The sequence below is a fragment of the Mytilus trossulus genome, chromosome 1 (genome assembly GCF_036588685.1).
Source record: "Mytilus trossulus isolate FHL-02 chromosome 1, PNRI_Mtr1.1.1.hap1, whole genome shotgun sequence".
In the NCBI taxonomy this organism is placed as follows: domain Eukaryota; kingdom Metazoa; phylum Mollusca; class Bivalvia; order Mytilida; family Mytilidae; genus Mytilus; species Mytilus trossulus.
Window position 1 is genome coordinate 78501601 of NC_086373.1, and position 15495 is coordinate 78517095.

Below are 15495 nucleotides of genomic sequence, written 5' to 3' on the forward strand. Positions count from 1 at the left end.
TATTAATCTTAAGATCTGTATACTTTTTGGTGATGATTCAAAATTTCATTTTTGAGTTATTGAGTATTTTGTAAAAAAGGGGAAGGTTTTTATTACATGTTGTGCCGTATCTCAAAAACAATTTATGATTATTGCATAAACTTTACACACTTCTTTGTTATATTAATTTAAAGATCTGTATACTTTTTTGGTGATGTTTTAAAACTTTATTTTGGAGTTATTGAGTATTTTGTTAAACAGGGGAGTTTTTTTTTACATGTCACGCAGTATCACAAAAATAATTTATGATTATTGCTTAAGACTTTACACACTTCTTTGTTATATTAATCTAAAGATCTGTATACTTTTTGGTTTTTCAAAATTTTATTTTAGTGATATTTAGTTTTTTGTAAAAAAAAAAAAAACGGGTTGGGGGTTTCACATGTCCCGCCGTGTCTCAAAAACAATATATGGTTATTGCTTAAAACTTTCTCAGAAACTATTTATGATTGTTGCATAAAACATCCACACACGTCGGGCATATCATGCGCTCATGGCGCAGCTGTTTAATCTCCTGTTTTGTAGCAAGTAGAGATAAATTATATATTTTCCTACATTGTAATATATTGTTTTTATCCTGAAATGTACTCCCAACACTTAAAACTTTAGATTTTAAAATCTTAATGATTGTCACTAATTTCTCAAAGAAATCAACATAGTTTTAACATGAAGAGCACCCCAAAATGACCTGGTACATAAAAAGAAATATTCACAAAACCACTTGCTCAACATGGAAGAGGGTTAACAGGAGATTTTTATTTTGCTGTATTGGTATACCTGTTATTTGTACAATAGTCAGCTAATTGCAAGATAAATTGATCAAAAAGTCTTCCTGGTAAACATATGTATCTGTTCTCTTTGTGATGATGATCTGGAATATAAATCAAACGCTCTGTTCCTATCATGTGCACAATTTATCATTTATACAATGTATAACTTTTAATATTTGTACCAATTAGTAAACAGTGATTTAAAAGATTAGATTGTCTTGTGTTTTATTTTTTAAAAGTCCAAGTAATTGCACCTGTCTTATAGTTTAGTGAGAATTGCATAATAAAAGTGATGTATAATATATTGTGGGTTCAATGAACCAATTTTTCCATAACAATTTAGGTATTTAACTAAAGCTTTTGTTTAATGAAACATGTTATGCAAAAAAGAAGAAGTGGTATTATTGCCAATGAGACAACTATCCACAAAAGACCAAAATGACACAAACATTAACAACTATAGGTAAACGTACGACCTTCAACAATGAGCAAAGCCCATACCGCATAGTCAGATATAAAAGGCCCCATATGTCTGTTTTAAGCTATCAAGTATTATTAAAATGAAATGAAAAAGGCGGACCAAATTAGAACAAATCTGGTCAAAATTTCACATTTGAAAATAATGTGAACTTATTTCCAATAATGTAATTTCTTAAAACAAGTGTTATTTGATAATCAAAATGTTTTACCTGCTTATTTACATATTAATAAATGCTGGTAGTATTCATTTACATATGTTAGATGTTGCTTTTTGTTAAAAAGTAATAAGATATACATAGAATGACTTATTCCGCCATTTATCTGGATTTTGACAAACTTTGTGAACTGTATTACTACATTTAATACATGGTTAAATATAATGGGCTTAAATTACTTTTTTTGAAACTTAATGATCTAGAACTTGATAAATGGTGACATAGCCTCCCATAGGTAAAGAATTATGTAACACAAAACAAAATATATACTCTAGAAATTGGAAAGGGAAGATAAACTTTAATCTTCAGTTCAGTATTCCAGAGCTGTCCAATCAAGTGTACATCTTTTTAAGAAGGAAGTTTTGCTATCTAAAAACAGCCAGAAAGGAACTTTTTTGTAAATGTCAAATAATTCTTTTGTAAACATGATAGCTGTGCATTAGTATCTCTTTCATTGGAACACACCCTACTGGCCTCAGATTCAATTTACAATGCTTTTAGAGGTGACATTTACCTAGTGATATTGTCATTTCAAAATGAAAAAAAGACTAAATGTAGTTAATAGATATAAACTTAATTTGAGTTATAATTATTACTTTCTTGGTAAAAAAAAATATCAAAAGGTGTGACATCGTTATTCCACATATCAATTCTGACCTCTTGCATTATTTTTAATAAATAACATTTTTGGGTTAGTAAGGGGCTTAATGTACTACAAAATGAGTTGGATCCTGGAACAATACTTAAGGTGGTACCTAACACTACAGGGAGATAACTCTGTAAAATCAGCTAAACGTTTTAATTACGTTGTGTTGTACAGGGAATATTAAGCTTCTCAGCGATCAAAATTGGTGTTTGTCAAACTGCTATATAACCAGTGTAATTTTTCTGATAAAATGGTTGGTTCAAAATTTGTGAAATTTTTATATTTTTGCTAAAGGGTCTAAGTAAATACTTTGTCAAAATTATGAAAATTAAACGAGCCAAATTAATTTTAGTGAAAGTGTTGGGTACCACCTTAATTTTATGTAAAAAAAAAAAAACATAAAAAAAGATATTATCTGAAATTTGCAAAAACCATCTAAATGCTAATTGGTTGATCAAAAGATCAAACCTTGAGAGAACATCTTAAATCCTTTTGCACTTAGAACCTATGAATGAATTAAGCATTAAACTCTCAAAACATTGAACACAAATAAGCATTTATTGGTTCTAGTTCTTTTTGTCACAGTGACCTACATTTCTTGTTTGAGTGACCTACATTTATCAATGATATTTTGCCAATTTTGTCCTATTGTTAAACTTCAATTTGTTAAAGATAGGACATTGTTGAATGCATTGTTGGCTGAGTTGTCTCTCTGCATACTCTTTATTTATGTTATTTACTTTGCCATTAGAAAGTAACATTTATTTCTTAAGACATATATATTGTAACAATTTCGATTACCGGTAAGTTGGAATTTGGCTTTCAATTAAATGAATTGTCTAGATTTGTTTGTTTTTGATTGATGTTTTTAATTGATTTATTGTTGGTCATTTCAGACAATTGGGAATGGACTTAATACCAAGAGTTGATGGAGAACAGGTGGATGTTGATAGATGTAGTATTGTCAGGTTATACAGGGTTCACTTACAAAGTGCAGAAAATGCCAAATCTTCACAGGTGAGGGAACTATAGTATTCATATCACACAAGTTGAAACTGTTCCTTGTGAATATAGCGTGATAGAGTGTTGATATTAAGTAAATTAATACCTTGTTATATGGTTCATGTTCAGTGAATTTGTTATAACATGCCAATATTGAAAATAGTGTTAAGTGTACAGAGGTTAAACTTTAAAAAAATATTGGACCAATTAAAACTTAGGATAGAAAAAAAAATTTCCCACCATGAAAATTCAAAAATCATTGTTTACGCGCGTCTGGCGTACTAAATTATAATCCTGGTACCTTTGATAACTATTATCATAAAATTTGAATAAAGGAAGTTGGACCAGAGTGGAAATTTCTGTAAAAAATATTGAAAAGACATTTATCTCATGGTGTTAGCTACATAGTTTTCATATATAAGTCCCATGCATTGACTTTTAAGCTCTATATTTCAGAGGTTAGAAGACCAGCCTGCTTCATACCTTGTATACAGATGACTTATGTTACAAAGTTTGCGTCTGTTATATTTCAATTGTCTGTGACCTTATTTCATGGTTCAGTGACTGTTTAAAAAAAATGTGTATGTTTATTGTCATGTCATGATGTGAAATACTCACTAATGATCAGTAATACGATAACTATATTCAGTATATAGGTTCCTTGCAAGGTCTACATGTCCATTAGACAGAGGTCACCTGACCTCAACTTCATTTCATGGATCAGTGATCAAGGTTAAAGTTATGTGATTATGTCCTTTTCTCAGATATTATAGCAGTAGGTCAATGAATTGTAGAGTAAAGATACTAAGGTACATAATGATTGTAAAGTGTACATGTCAGTCGGGAAGGTGTCATCTTTTATTATTTTCACGTTTCAGGGGTTATTGTAAAATTTTTGCTTTTAAGTATGTTTTGGAAATATTATCAGCAATAGGTCAACTTTTTTTGGTAATAGAAAGATAATAAGGTGCAGATGTCTGTCTGGCAGGTATCACCTGTTCTTTACCTAGCTGTGATTCATTGGACATTTAAGTTTCCATAGTTTGGTCATTTTTTCATATATTTAAAGCAATAGGATAACTGTATGTAGTGTATGAAACAATTGTGAGGTGCTGGTCTGACAGGGTTCATCTGACCTTGACCTGATTTTCATGGTTCATTGGTTAATGCAAAATTTTTCTCATTTAGTCTGTTTCTTACATACTATAAGCAATAGGTCAACTATATTTAGTGCATGAAATGATTGTAAAGTACAAAAAAATAAGGAGATGTGGTTTGATTGCCAATGAGACAACTGTCCACAAGAGACCAAATGACACAGAAATTACCAACTATAGGTCACTGGTAGGCCTTCAACAATGAGCAAAGACTATACCACATAGTCAGCTATAAATATCTGTCTGACATTCACTTCATTTTCATGGTTCAAAGGTCAACTTTTTTTGGTTTATAGAATCAGCATTAGGTGTACATATCTGCCACTCTTTTCACAAAAAAATATTGCAATTAAATTTGATCATAAGTTATACTGAAATGTGTAGGACTTATGAGTATATATTTATTCTTAAGATTTGTTGTGAAAAGACTCACTGTTTGAATTGGTTCAGCTAACCATGACAGCATTTTCTTGGTTCATTGATAACTGTAAAGCTTTGTTTACAATGTTATAATGTATATCAAGTGATTTTTGTGTTGGCTTTAAGTTGTTGTTTTGGTCATAGAAGAGAAAATAAAGTTTAGACTATGTCCATTTTTCTCATATCAAGCCTTGTAAAATATGTTAAGTTGGATTGAAAAATGTTAGTTTATGGTACTTGTATTTGTAAATTTGTACCATGGACATAGAGAAATTCCCAGAATATGGCAAGTCCTTAAAAGAGTGTTAAAAGATACCAGAGGGACAAATTAACTCATAAATAAAAAAAAAAAACTACAACGCCATGGCTAAAATGAAAAGGACAAACAGACAAACAATAGAACACATGCCACAACTGGTCCGAGAACACAATTAATTCGTAGTGCATTTCTTTTAGAACATAAATGAAAATAAAAAAAATCCCACCTGCGCTTTCTCAAAGAAACTTTTACAGTGTGTTGTACTACTTTTGGGACAAATTATATCAAAATTATAGAAAACTTCATCGCCTCTAACTCAAAATATGGACAATTTTATGTTTAGGGCGTCTTGAAATCTTTTGACAGCTTCCGAAGTGCTCATTTTCAACCTTTTCCAGCTGGACCAAATCACTACTTTCCTTTAAAATTCTGGACCCAAATTTTTTTACAGTGTAATTTTATCCCCCTACTTGCGATTTGAGGCATTAAACATGGAGAAATAAATTTGGAAGAGGTATAAAAATTAATGGCAAGTAACCCACTGTCAACACTAGGGACTATATTTGTGAACAACGAAAATCAAGGGACGACAATGGTGGTCTCGGACCAACTTAGAAAAACTTGTCAACTTGCTATTCAGTTAAAATAATTAAGATGACACAAGTCATTTCAATGTACACTCTAGGTGGTAAATACTATATTTTCAAAATGTTTCTAGTTGAATGTTTTTTTATGGCACATATTATTTACAATTTCTATTTATTTTTGTAGCCAAAATACTCTAAGAAAAGACACAAATCAGTTTCTGTCAATACTCCTAAAGATACAGATATTGTTTTTAATGTTTTGGTGAATTTGAAAGTATCTCAGTGTAATGTTGGTGATGAATCTCAAATAGTGATGAGTGTTTATGATAACAGAGATCAGAAATTTGTAAGGTAAGATTTTCAATGCTGTAAAGATTGAATATGAGATTAATATAAAAATAAGAAGATGTGGTATGATTGCCATTGTGACATCTCCAAACAAGAACCCAAAATGAAGTAGAAGTTAAACTATTATAGGTCAATGTACATCCTTCAACAATGAGCAAAACCCATACCACATAGTAAGCTATAAAAGCCCTGAAATGACAAATCTAAAACAAGAAAATCAAAAGCCTGATGCTCATTACACAATAGTTAATGAAGCAATTATCTACTTGTGATTTTTGTGAACAATACCTTTGTGTTTGGTATATATCAATAAGACAGTAACCCAACAACATATTCCATCTTCTGCAGATCATTGAACTATTTAAAAATAATAGTCAGTTTTTACCAGAGATTCTGATTTCAGAAAATAGATGGTGGATGGAATTTATTGGAAAACTTCATTCAGTCATAAGCTTGAGGACTTCAGAAAACAAATCAGAATGTTATAAATTAAATCAATGTACTAATAATTGTTCAGGTTAAAGTGTATGAAAAAAAAGTTAATTTTATATTTTGGACTGACTGAGACAATTCAGGTTATTCCAATATAATGAGAGAACATGTGTCACAATCTTAAAAAACATATTTTAACAAAAATAATCAAACGTTGCATTTATTCAATTATTATTTGTAGTGAACAGTTTATAATTAGAATGAACAAAAATGGTGCTCCTATGAAACCAGAAAAACTTGATAATTGTTTTGGTCTTTTTACTGTAAGTACAACAGTTCTTTCCATTTTTGTTTTTTTATGAATGTTTATTTAAATAATATCATTTTGAGGTGTGGGGGGATCACAGAGACAGCAACTTGACAACAAAAAAGAAAGGAAAAATACATCAAGATAAATTCTTCCATTTAGACAGTACCTTACAAGCTATATTAGAATGTTGTTAGGCACTAACTGTTGACTGTCTGAAAGTCTTTTATCTACCATGTTATGTTATGTTATCATATTTTGCTGCTAAGGAATGATTTAAAACTATGATGTTTAAAAATATTTTTGGGTCAGTGTTTATAATTTTTTACGTAATACTGGATGGGGTTGATTTAAAACACCAAAAAATCTAATATTTACCAATTTGATTCTAGGAATTACCACTAGATGAATATCAGAAGTATTTGTATATAGTTGTTAGAATTTATAGAATTGGTAAGTAATCATTAATTGATCATTTAATGCTATATTGGTCTTCTAGCGTGGTCAATCATTACTTTCTTTTATCAATATCTTATACAAATGAAAAGAAGACAGGTAGAATTTAACTGGAGCATTAAGTGCTACCCTTTTTTCGTCTGTACATACTTCCAAAAACAGCTTCTGTTCTCTAATTTTAATTTGCCTCAATCAAATTTTATGAAACTTATACACAATGCTTATTTTATATCAAATATACATAATAAAATATATGGACTATTTTGATGAACTCAACAGCTGCTATTGTTTATGTAAACAAAAACATTTAAACTCATATATAACTGTATATTATTTAGGTCGGATGTTTTCTGACAGTTCTAAGAAGTCTCCCACACGCCCATACAGAAGACCCTTTGGTGTAGGAGGTAATTATATGTTTGTACAAAAATGTACTGTATAACTCAACTTTAAAGATGCGCATATAATATCATATGGATTCATTAGATGATATAACCTAAGTTTAAACAGTGAACCAAAAACCTCTTAAAAGAGATGCATAAAAATACCAAAGGCATAACTCAAACTCATAAGTTAAAAATAAACTGAAAATGTCATGGCAAAAAAAGGAAAAGCTATGAAAAGATAAACAACAGTACACAAAACTCATCACAAAAAAAACTAAAAAAACTCAGCAAGACAAACAACACCACTAGTGTGATCTGTACAGAAAGATGTTAACAAACTAACTAGTCAGTTTGATCACTGAGGCTCATAAGTAGAATCTTCTGTAATGATATTGTTTTTGCTGAAGCATGCCTTGGTTGAGAATATTTAAAAGGATGTACAAACAGATCTCCAAAGCACAAAATGTACTGAAAGAAAACATTAGGAGTAACAGTTACCAGTCAGCATATAATTTATTCTACTTTAAGCAGGAAAATTATTAGTTTGGGTCAATTGCTCATTTTTGGGGATATTGGTTAAAATGTTCATATTGATCCATCTAAGAAAATGAAAAATTACAAAAAAAAAGTGTATACATATTATTCCTGTTAACCAAAGACACTATACATAAGCTTTGATGTAGTTACTCGTACCGATTATCAGGTTATCTGCATGTTGATATCGTAAAATATCAGCTGCGAGACATGATATGAAGCTTTTTGTCGAGTGAGCGTAGCGAACGAGATCAAAAAGCCTTCATATCATGCCAAGCAGCTGATATTTTACAATATCAATATGCAGATAATCTGATAATCGATTTATCGGGCTATATTTGCGTGTTTCGGAAGTGTTTTCTTTGTTTCGCCAGCACACAAAAGATGACTTGATAAGTTCGGGTCAAAGTTATTAACGTCGGTTCAAACATTATGACGTCGCTGATAAGTCCGGGTCAAAGTTATCAAGGCCGGGTCAACCTATTTGACGTCACAAAGACATGATACGGAATAATATTAAGAGCTGAACAGAGTGATATAGACAGAGGGACGACCGATAATTTTGGTTATCAGCTGTTATCAAATCTGTTAATTTCATACAGATGTATTTTATTTTTTTCAGTATTAAGTATAGAGGAGGTTAAGAATGGGATGAACGAGGATTCCTGTGTTTGTTCAATTAATATATCATGGTAATCAGATATTCATACACATTAAGTCATTCTAGAATTCCCACAAAGGAATTTTATACCTCATCATTACTGATTTAGTTGGCAGAAGCAGGGAGGATCCAGTCTGTTTTAAAAGGGGAGGTTTCCAACCCATGATAAAGGGTGGTTCCAACTAAATGTCCTCATTCAAATGCCTTGATAGTGAAAAAAATGGGAAGGTACCTTATGATTTTGATGAATAGGAAATTTATTTGAATTTTATTCCTTAGTTCTATTATGGTTTCACAACAAGAACTATTACCATAATTTAATTTTATACAGCCATTTCAGAAAATTGGGTAACACTCAAATGGTTCTTTATTTGAGTGAAATGATAACATGTGATATCAATTATCCAATTAAGTAATTTGAATATTGTTATCATGTCATGATAATTTTTAAGTGTCATACCAATAACAAATATTATTTCCTTGTCCCTATTGAAAATTGTGTGGTGGAGTTAGGAGCAGAGTAGAATGTCATTAGGATAGAATTTCAGGTAAAATTAATAGGATGTGAGCTATTTTTTGTTCAAGAAGACAAATTTGGTTATAAGATAATGTCAGCCACATTTATTTTTCAAAATTAGGCTTAATTTATGTACCCGGACAACATGATTCTTCTTACAAAATGGCTTGTCTCCACCCTCTGTGTTACAAGGCAGCGTGTTAACCAACTGAGCTAAAGAAGTACTTCCTTAACTCAACTGTATACGACTGACTAAGGATCTACCATATTTTCTAAGGGAAGCAATCCTGTCACAATATGATAACTGAGTAACCACTCACCAATAGCTTTTACCTTAAGTTTGAAATTTTGTATTTAACTTTTCTAGTGTAAGCTTAATCTATCTCTAAGATTTTCTAATTTTGAGAAATGTAACTTGTTTAATTCTTAGAATATAAATGCCTTCAGTTTCAGTAAATTTCTTTTCACAATATTTTTATAAAGTTAGATACTTTAAACCTTAATCACTTAAATGAATGTTTTATTTATAGTTTCTTCTATATTTCAGTTGTATAGAAAATGAGGGAACTTTTCCAGAACTACATAAAGATCTGATTAAAAAATTGTCCAATCCAGGTGTTTCTTCTGGTGTCGGTGCTAATATAGGTAGTAGTACAAAGTTAGGTAGCAGTTCAGCACTTAGTAAAGCAGGAGGTAATGTGGGTAGGTTTTGTCAACTAATGAAACTACTCTTAGTCTGTCTACTTATTTAACAGGTAGAGTCACAAAGATCCATTTTTTAAGAAAGGTTGCTTCTGAATAAGCTATTTACTAGATAGACATTATGTTAGAAACTAAAACAATAGTATGCTAGATACTTTTAAAAAGAACTGTTTACTTGATACTTTTAAAACAACAATTTGAGAGGTACTGTAGATAATAAAACAATAAAACAATAGTTATAACAACAATATAATGAGCAACAATTGTTTCTCCAATACTATATGCAGTTTCTTTCATTTAATCAAAGTTTTTAACATGTTAGATACTTAATCCAGCTGCTATAGACAGAGGCAGATTAAGGGGGTCCCAGGGTTTCCCCCTTTTCGGGAACAAATTTGGTTGCTTATATAGGGAATCACTGAAGCCTGACTCGAGTTGGCCCCCTCTTAGGCAGTCAATGGCCCCCAACTGATAAAAATTTCTGGATCCGCCACTGATATTAATCATTAATGTTAAATAGCCAAGTTGAAACAGAAAGCATTCTTACAATCCTATTGGATTTAAATCTCAGTCTTTATGATAAGGCAAAAGCAAGTAGTACAAATGTACCAGAATTCAGAATTTCTTTCTTTCTTAAATCACATATGGTCCTTATGGTTGAAAGTAAAATATTCACTGACTCCAGTTCAAATTTTATACATACTGCTCAATCCAAATTCTACTTTTTTGCTTTTTGGCAAGGAACAAATTTACCATTCTTAACAGATAAAATATTTTTTTCTGTGTTTGCTTCTTATATTTATTAATGTTTAAAAATGTTTGAATAAACAGTTAGTCAAACCTGTCCACTGACCCAATATTTGTGGGTCATTTTTGACTTTTTCACCACTTGAAATCATCAGGTGGGTCACAATAATGTAAAAACCATGGTTGGTAAATCCAATAAGAAAATATTTATAAAAATCAGTTTTGAGCTTACAGAACCGAACTGGTAGTGCGAGAGAAACCAAAACTATCACCTATATTTTTAATTTTTAGCTTCTACGATAAAAGTTTTGTTTTTACTTGTAGGAATGTCCTTGACCTTTGATGTGTCTGTCTATGATGGTGACCTACAGGCAGTAAAAACAGATTACCCGGTGCTGTTTACAAAAGATATCACTATTATACCTAAGCTCAGTCAGTTTGATGTCATTAACCCAGGTAAAGAAATACCTCAATGTTAATTTTAAAAAGACAAAGTATTTTAATAACTCATATTTTTTTTAATTTCCTTTCTTAGAAGATCATATGCAGTATATATTAATTTCATTCAGTTAAACTAATTTTGAAATACATGTATATCATTTATCATATTCACATTTGTCATTTGTTCTTAATATCTCATCTAAGGCTGTTATCTAAAGTTAAAATGTGAATAAGGTAGGAATCTTTCATCTGTTGCTGTTTATAGTTTAAACATTTGAACTGTACACTAGTTATATCATTCATTCATTCATACTTTTGTTTGTTCATTCGTTTGTTCATTCATCTGTTTGTTCTTTCTTTCTTTCGTTTCATTCATTCAGTAATTCATTCATTTATTTCATTAATTCATTTATGTTTCTTGCTTTTGTACTTTCATTTAAACATTCAATGGAAAAGAAAGGATATTGTGTAGTTAATTTTGGCACAAAATCCCTGCATAAATTTAAAATAGAGTTCATTTATTCATTTTTACATTACATTCATTTATATGTTCATTCATTTTTAGCTCACCTGGCCCAAAGGGCCAAGTGAGCTTTTCTCATCACTTGGCGTCCGGCGTCCGGCGTCGTCGTCCGTCGTCGTCGTCCTGCGTTAACTTTTACAAAAATCTTCTCCTCTGAAACTACTGGGCCAAATTTAACCAAACTTGGCCACAATCATCATTGGGGTATCTAGTTTAAAAATTGTGTCCGGTGACCCCGCCAACTAACCAAGATGGCCGCCATGGCTATAAATAGAACATAGGGGTAAATGCAGTTTTTGGCTTATAACTCAAAAACCAAAGCATTAAGGGCAAATCTGACATGAGGTAATATTGTTAATCAGGTTAAGATCTATCTGCTCTGAAATTTTCAGATGAATCTGACATTCCGTTGTTAGGTTGCTGCCCCTGAATTGGTAATTTTAAGGAAATTTTGTTGTTTTTGGTTATTATCTTGAATATTATTTTAGAGAGAGATAAACTGTAAAAAGCAATAATGTTCAGCAAAGTAAGATCTACAAATAAGTCAACATGACCAAAATGATCAGTTGACCACTTTAGGAGTTATTGCCCTTTATAGTCAATTTTTAACCATTTTTCGTAAATCTTAGTAATCTTTTAGAAAAATCTTCTCCTCTGAAACTGCTGGGCCAAATTATTTGAAACTTGGCCACAATCATCATTGGGGTATCTAGTTTAAAAATTGTGTCCGGTGACCCCGCCAACTAACCAAGATGACCGCCATGGCTATAAATAGAACATAGGGGTAAAATGCAGTTTTTTGGCTTATAACTCAAAAACCAAAGCATTTAGAGCAAATCTGACATGGGTAAAATTGTTAATCAGGTGAAGATCTATCTGCCCTGAAATTTTCAGATGAATTGGACAACCTATTTTTGGGTTGCGGCCCCTGAATTGGTAATTTTAAGGAAATTTTGCTGTTTTTGGTTATTATATTGAATATTATTATAGATATAGGTAAACTGTAAACAGCAATAATGTTCAGCAAGGTCAGATTTACAAATAAGTCAACATGACCAAAATGGTCAATTGACCCCTGTAGGAGTTATTGCCCTTTAAAGTCAATTTTTAACCATTTTTCGTAAATTTTATATATCTTTTACTAAAATCTTCTTCTCTGAAACTGCTGTGCCAAATTGATCCAAACTTGGCCACAATCATCTTTGGGGTTTCTTGTTTAAAAAATGTGTCCGGTGACCTGGCCATCAAACCAAGATGGCCGCCACGGCTAAAAATAGAACATAGGGGTAAAATGCAGTTTTTGGCTTATAACTCAAAAACCAAATAATTTAGAGAAAATCTGACATGAAGTAAAATTGTTAAACAGGTCAAGATCTATCTGCCCTGAAATTTTCAGATGAATTGGACAACCTGTTTTGGGGTTGCGGCCCCTGAATTGGTAATTTTAAGGACATTTTGCTGTTTTTGGTTATTATATTGAATATTATTATAGATACAGGTAAACTATAAACAGCAATAACTTTCAGCAAAGTAAGATCTACAAATAAGTCAACATGAACGAAATGGTCAATTGACCCCTTTAGGAGTTATTGACCTTTGTAGTCAATTTTCAATCTGCTTCCTTTGTTTAATATTCACATAGACCAAGGTGAGCGACACAGGCTCTTTAGAGCCTCTAGTTTCTTTAATTGATTTATTATTTACTTATATTGAAAAGACTATAACCTAGGTAGTAATTTCAGCTTTCACATGATTATTATATAATCCTGAATTTATTTTTTAAAGCATTCTATGTGGATACAGTGATCAGGGGTAATTTGACAGTTTTAATAAAGAATAATGTTATTATAGTTTTTTCCTGTTTCTTTCCTTGTTTTTGGTGAAACAGTTACAAGTTACCATAGGTTTTTGAGTAGATGACTTTGGAATGCTCAAATTAGTAAATTATAGTATATTTTATGATTTGAATGTCTTAAATTCACTTGTACTGGTTAGTATTGAAATGATATGTAGATATGTGTTCATTTTTATGCCCCTCCTACGATAGTAAAGGGGCATTATGTTTTCTGGTCCGTGCGTCCATTCGTCCGTTCATCCGTCCGTTCGTCCGTCTGTCCTGCTTCAGGTTTAAGTTTTTGGTCAAGGTAGTTTTTGATGAAGTTGAAGTCCAATCAACTTGAAACTTAGTATACATGTGCCCTATGATATGATCTTTCTAATTTTAATGCCAAATTATAGTTTTGACTCCAATTTTACGGTTCACTGAACATAGAAAATGATAGTGCAAATTTCAGGTTAAAGTTTTTGGTCAAGGTAGTTTTTTGTAAAGTAGAAGTCTAATCATCTTGAAACTTAGTATACATGTTCCCTTTGATATGATCATTCTAATTTTAATGCCAAATTAGAGAATTTATTCCAATTTCACGGTTCACTAAACATAGAAAATGAAAGTGCGAGTGGGGCATCCGTGTACTGTGGACACATTCTTGTTTAAAAATAGATTAGTTTGTTTTTCTTGATCAACATTGAAAAAAATGGTAGTTGGCAAAATAGCAAAATAAAATCTATACTTTGTTAAGATTGACTCAAACTTTGTGAGAGAAAAATGAAAGTCCCAAATATTTTTGAATTCATGGATAAAGTTTTCACAAGAAAACTATTATATTTATCCGAAAATATAGGGTCATAAATTTAACACAGTCAATACATAAGAAACACTATCTTTAATCTTCAACTGAATTCTATTGTCTGCCATCTTTGTAACACTTGATAACCCCCAGTTACTCCTACACTATTTGACAGAAACAAAAGGAACTGACACATAATGGTTTACTTTTACAAATTATGACTTGAATGGAGATTTGTCTCATTGGCACTCATACCACATCTGCTTATATCTATTTACACAGACTACTCTAAGAGGAAGTAAATTTTGCACTTCCTGTTTAAGTTTTGATCATGCTTATTTCATCATTGGTTGTTTTTGTAAAGCTTTGGCAATGGTACAACAGAAGTATTATTTATGAAGAAAATTCTGTTATGGACATCCTCTGCCTTCTTTTGTTTTTGCTGGATTTTTTCTCAATTGTTTCATCACAGCTTTTTGGGGGTTTTTGCTTCACAGAAAATGTAGAACAACTGAAATATTTTATTACATTTACTGCAGATTATTTTGTAAAAATGTGATTATTTTACTTTTTTTCAATGCAAGTTCTAGGTGTTTTGGTGTTGTGACCTCTGTGACCTTTCAACCGTGATGTAGATGTAAATCACAGTAAATGTATATGTGTTGTTTGTAACAAGTTATGTGTTTTGTAATTGTATTTATATTTAACTTTGCAATCTTTGTAATAGTAGCATGTTTGAAAGAGTCAGTGTATAAGTTAACTTAATTGTTCATTTCATATACAAAATAAACAGGAAAAACTATCAGCAATGTAAACATGCAAAAATATATGGATTCAAATAGACCAGTTTAAAAATTTGAGAAGTTAAAGCTTAATTTTATCAAGTTTAATTAATAACAGGATACAAAGGGAGATAAATATTTGGGGAATTACTTTTGAACTTCAAGGGGTGTGGTTATGTTTTTTTCCCTAAAATATATTCTGATCCCCAATTTGATGAAAAAATATTATGGTTAAGCAGATGTCAAAAAAACAATTATGTTATTGGTAGGGTTGGATTTTTTTTTTTTTAAATGTTTGCAATATATGCCAAAAAAATAATTCTGACTTGAACAAAAGGGCATATGACATTTGCACCGATTTTGAAAATGTTTCGTTTGCGCTGATTTCATTTTTCATTTGCGCTGATTTATATTTTTTTCCTTATTGGATTTACAGGTAAGTTACAGGTTATACTTT

The 15495-nt window shown here is 31.0% G+C and overlaps 1 protein-coding gene across 3 annotated transcripts in view; it reads left to right on the forward strand.

The window, feature by feature from the left end:
• Positions 1-15495, forward strand: part of LOC134686153 (dedicator of cytokinesis protein 4-like) — a 113923-nt gene that overhangs the window by 29352 nt on the left and 69076 nt on the right. For all 3 annotated transcript variants that reach the window (XM_063545829.1, XM_063545843.1, XM_063545836.1), the window contains exons 7-14: positions 3047-3167; positions 5760-5926; positions 6597-6678; positions 7055-7115; positions 7457-7525; positions 8661-8730; positions 9764-9918; positions 10990-11121. In XM_063545829.1, the coding sequence (XP_063401899.1) occupies positions 3047-3167; positions 5760-5926; positions 6597-6678; positions 7055-7115; positions 7457-7525; positions 8661-8730; positions 9764-9918; positions 10990-11121 (857 nt within the window). The remainder of the gene's footprint in view (positions 1-3046; positions 3168-5759; positions 5927-6596; positions 6679-7054; positions 7116-7456; positions 7526-8660; positions 8731-9763; positions 9919-10989; positions 11122-15495) is intronic.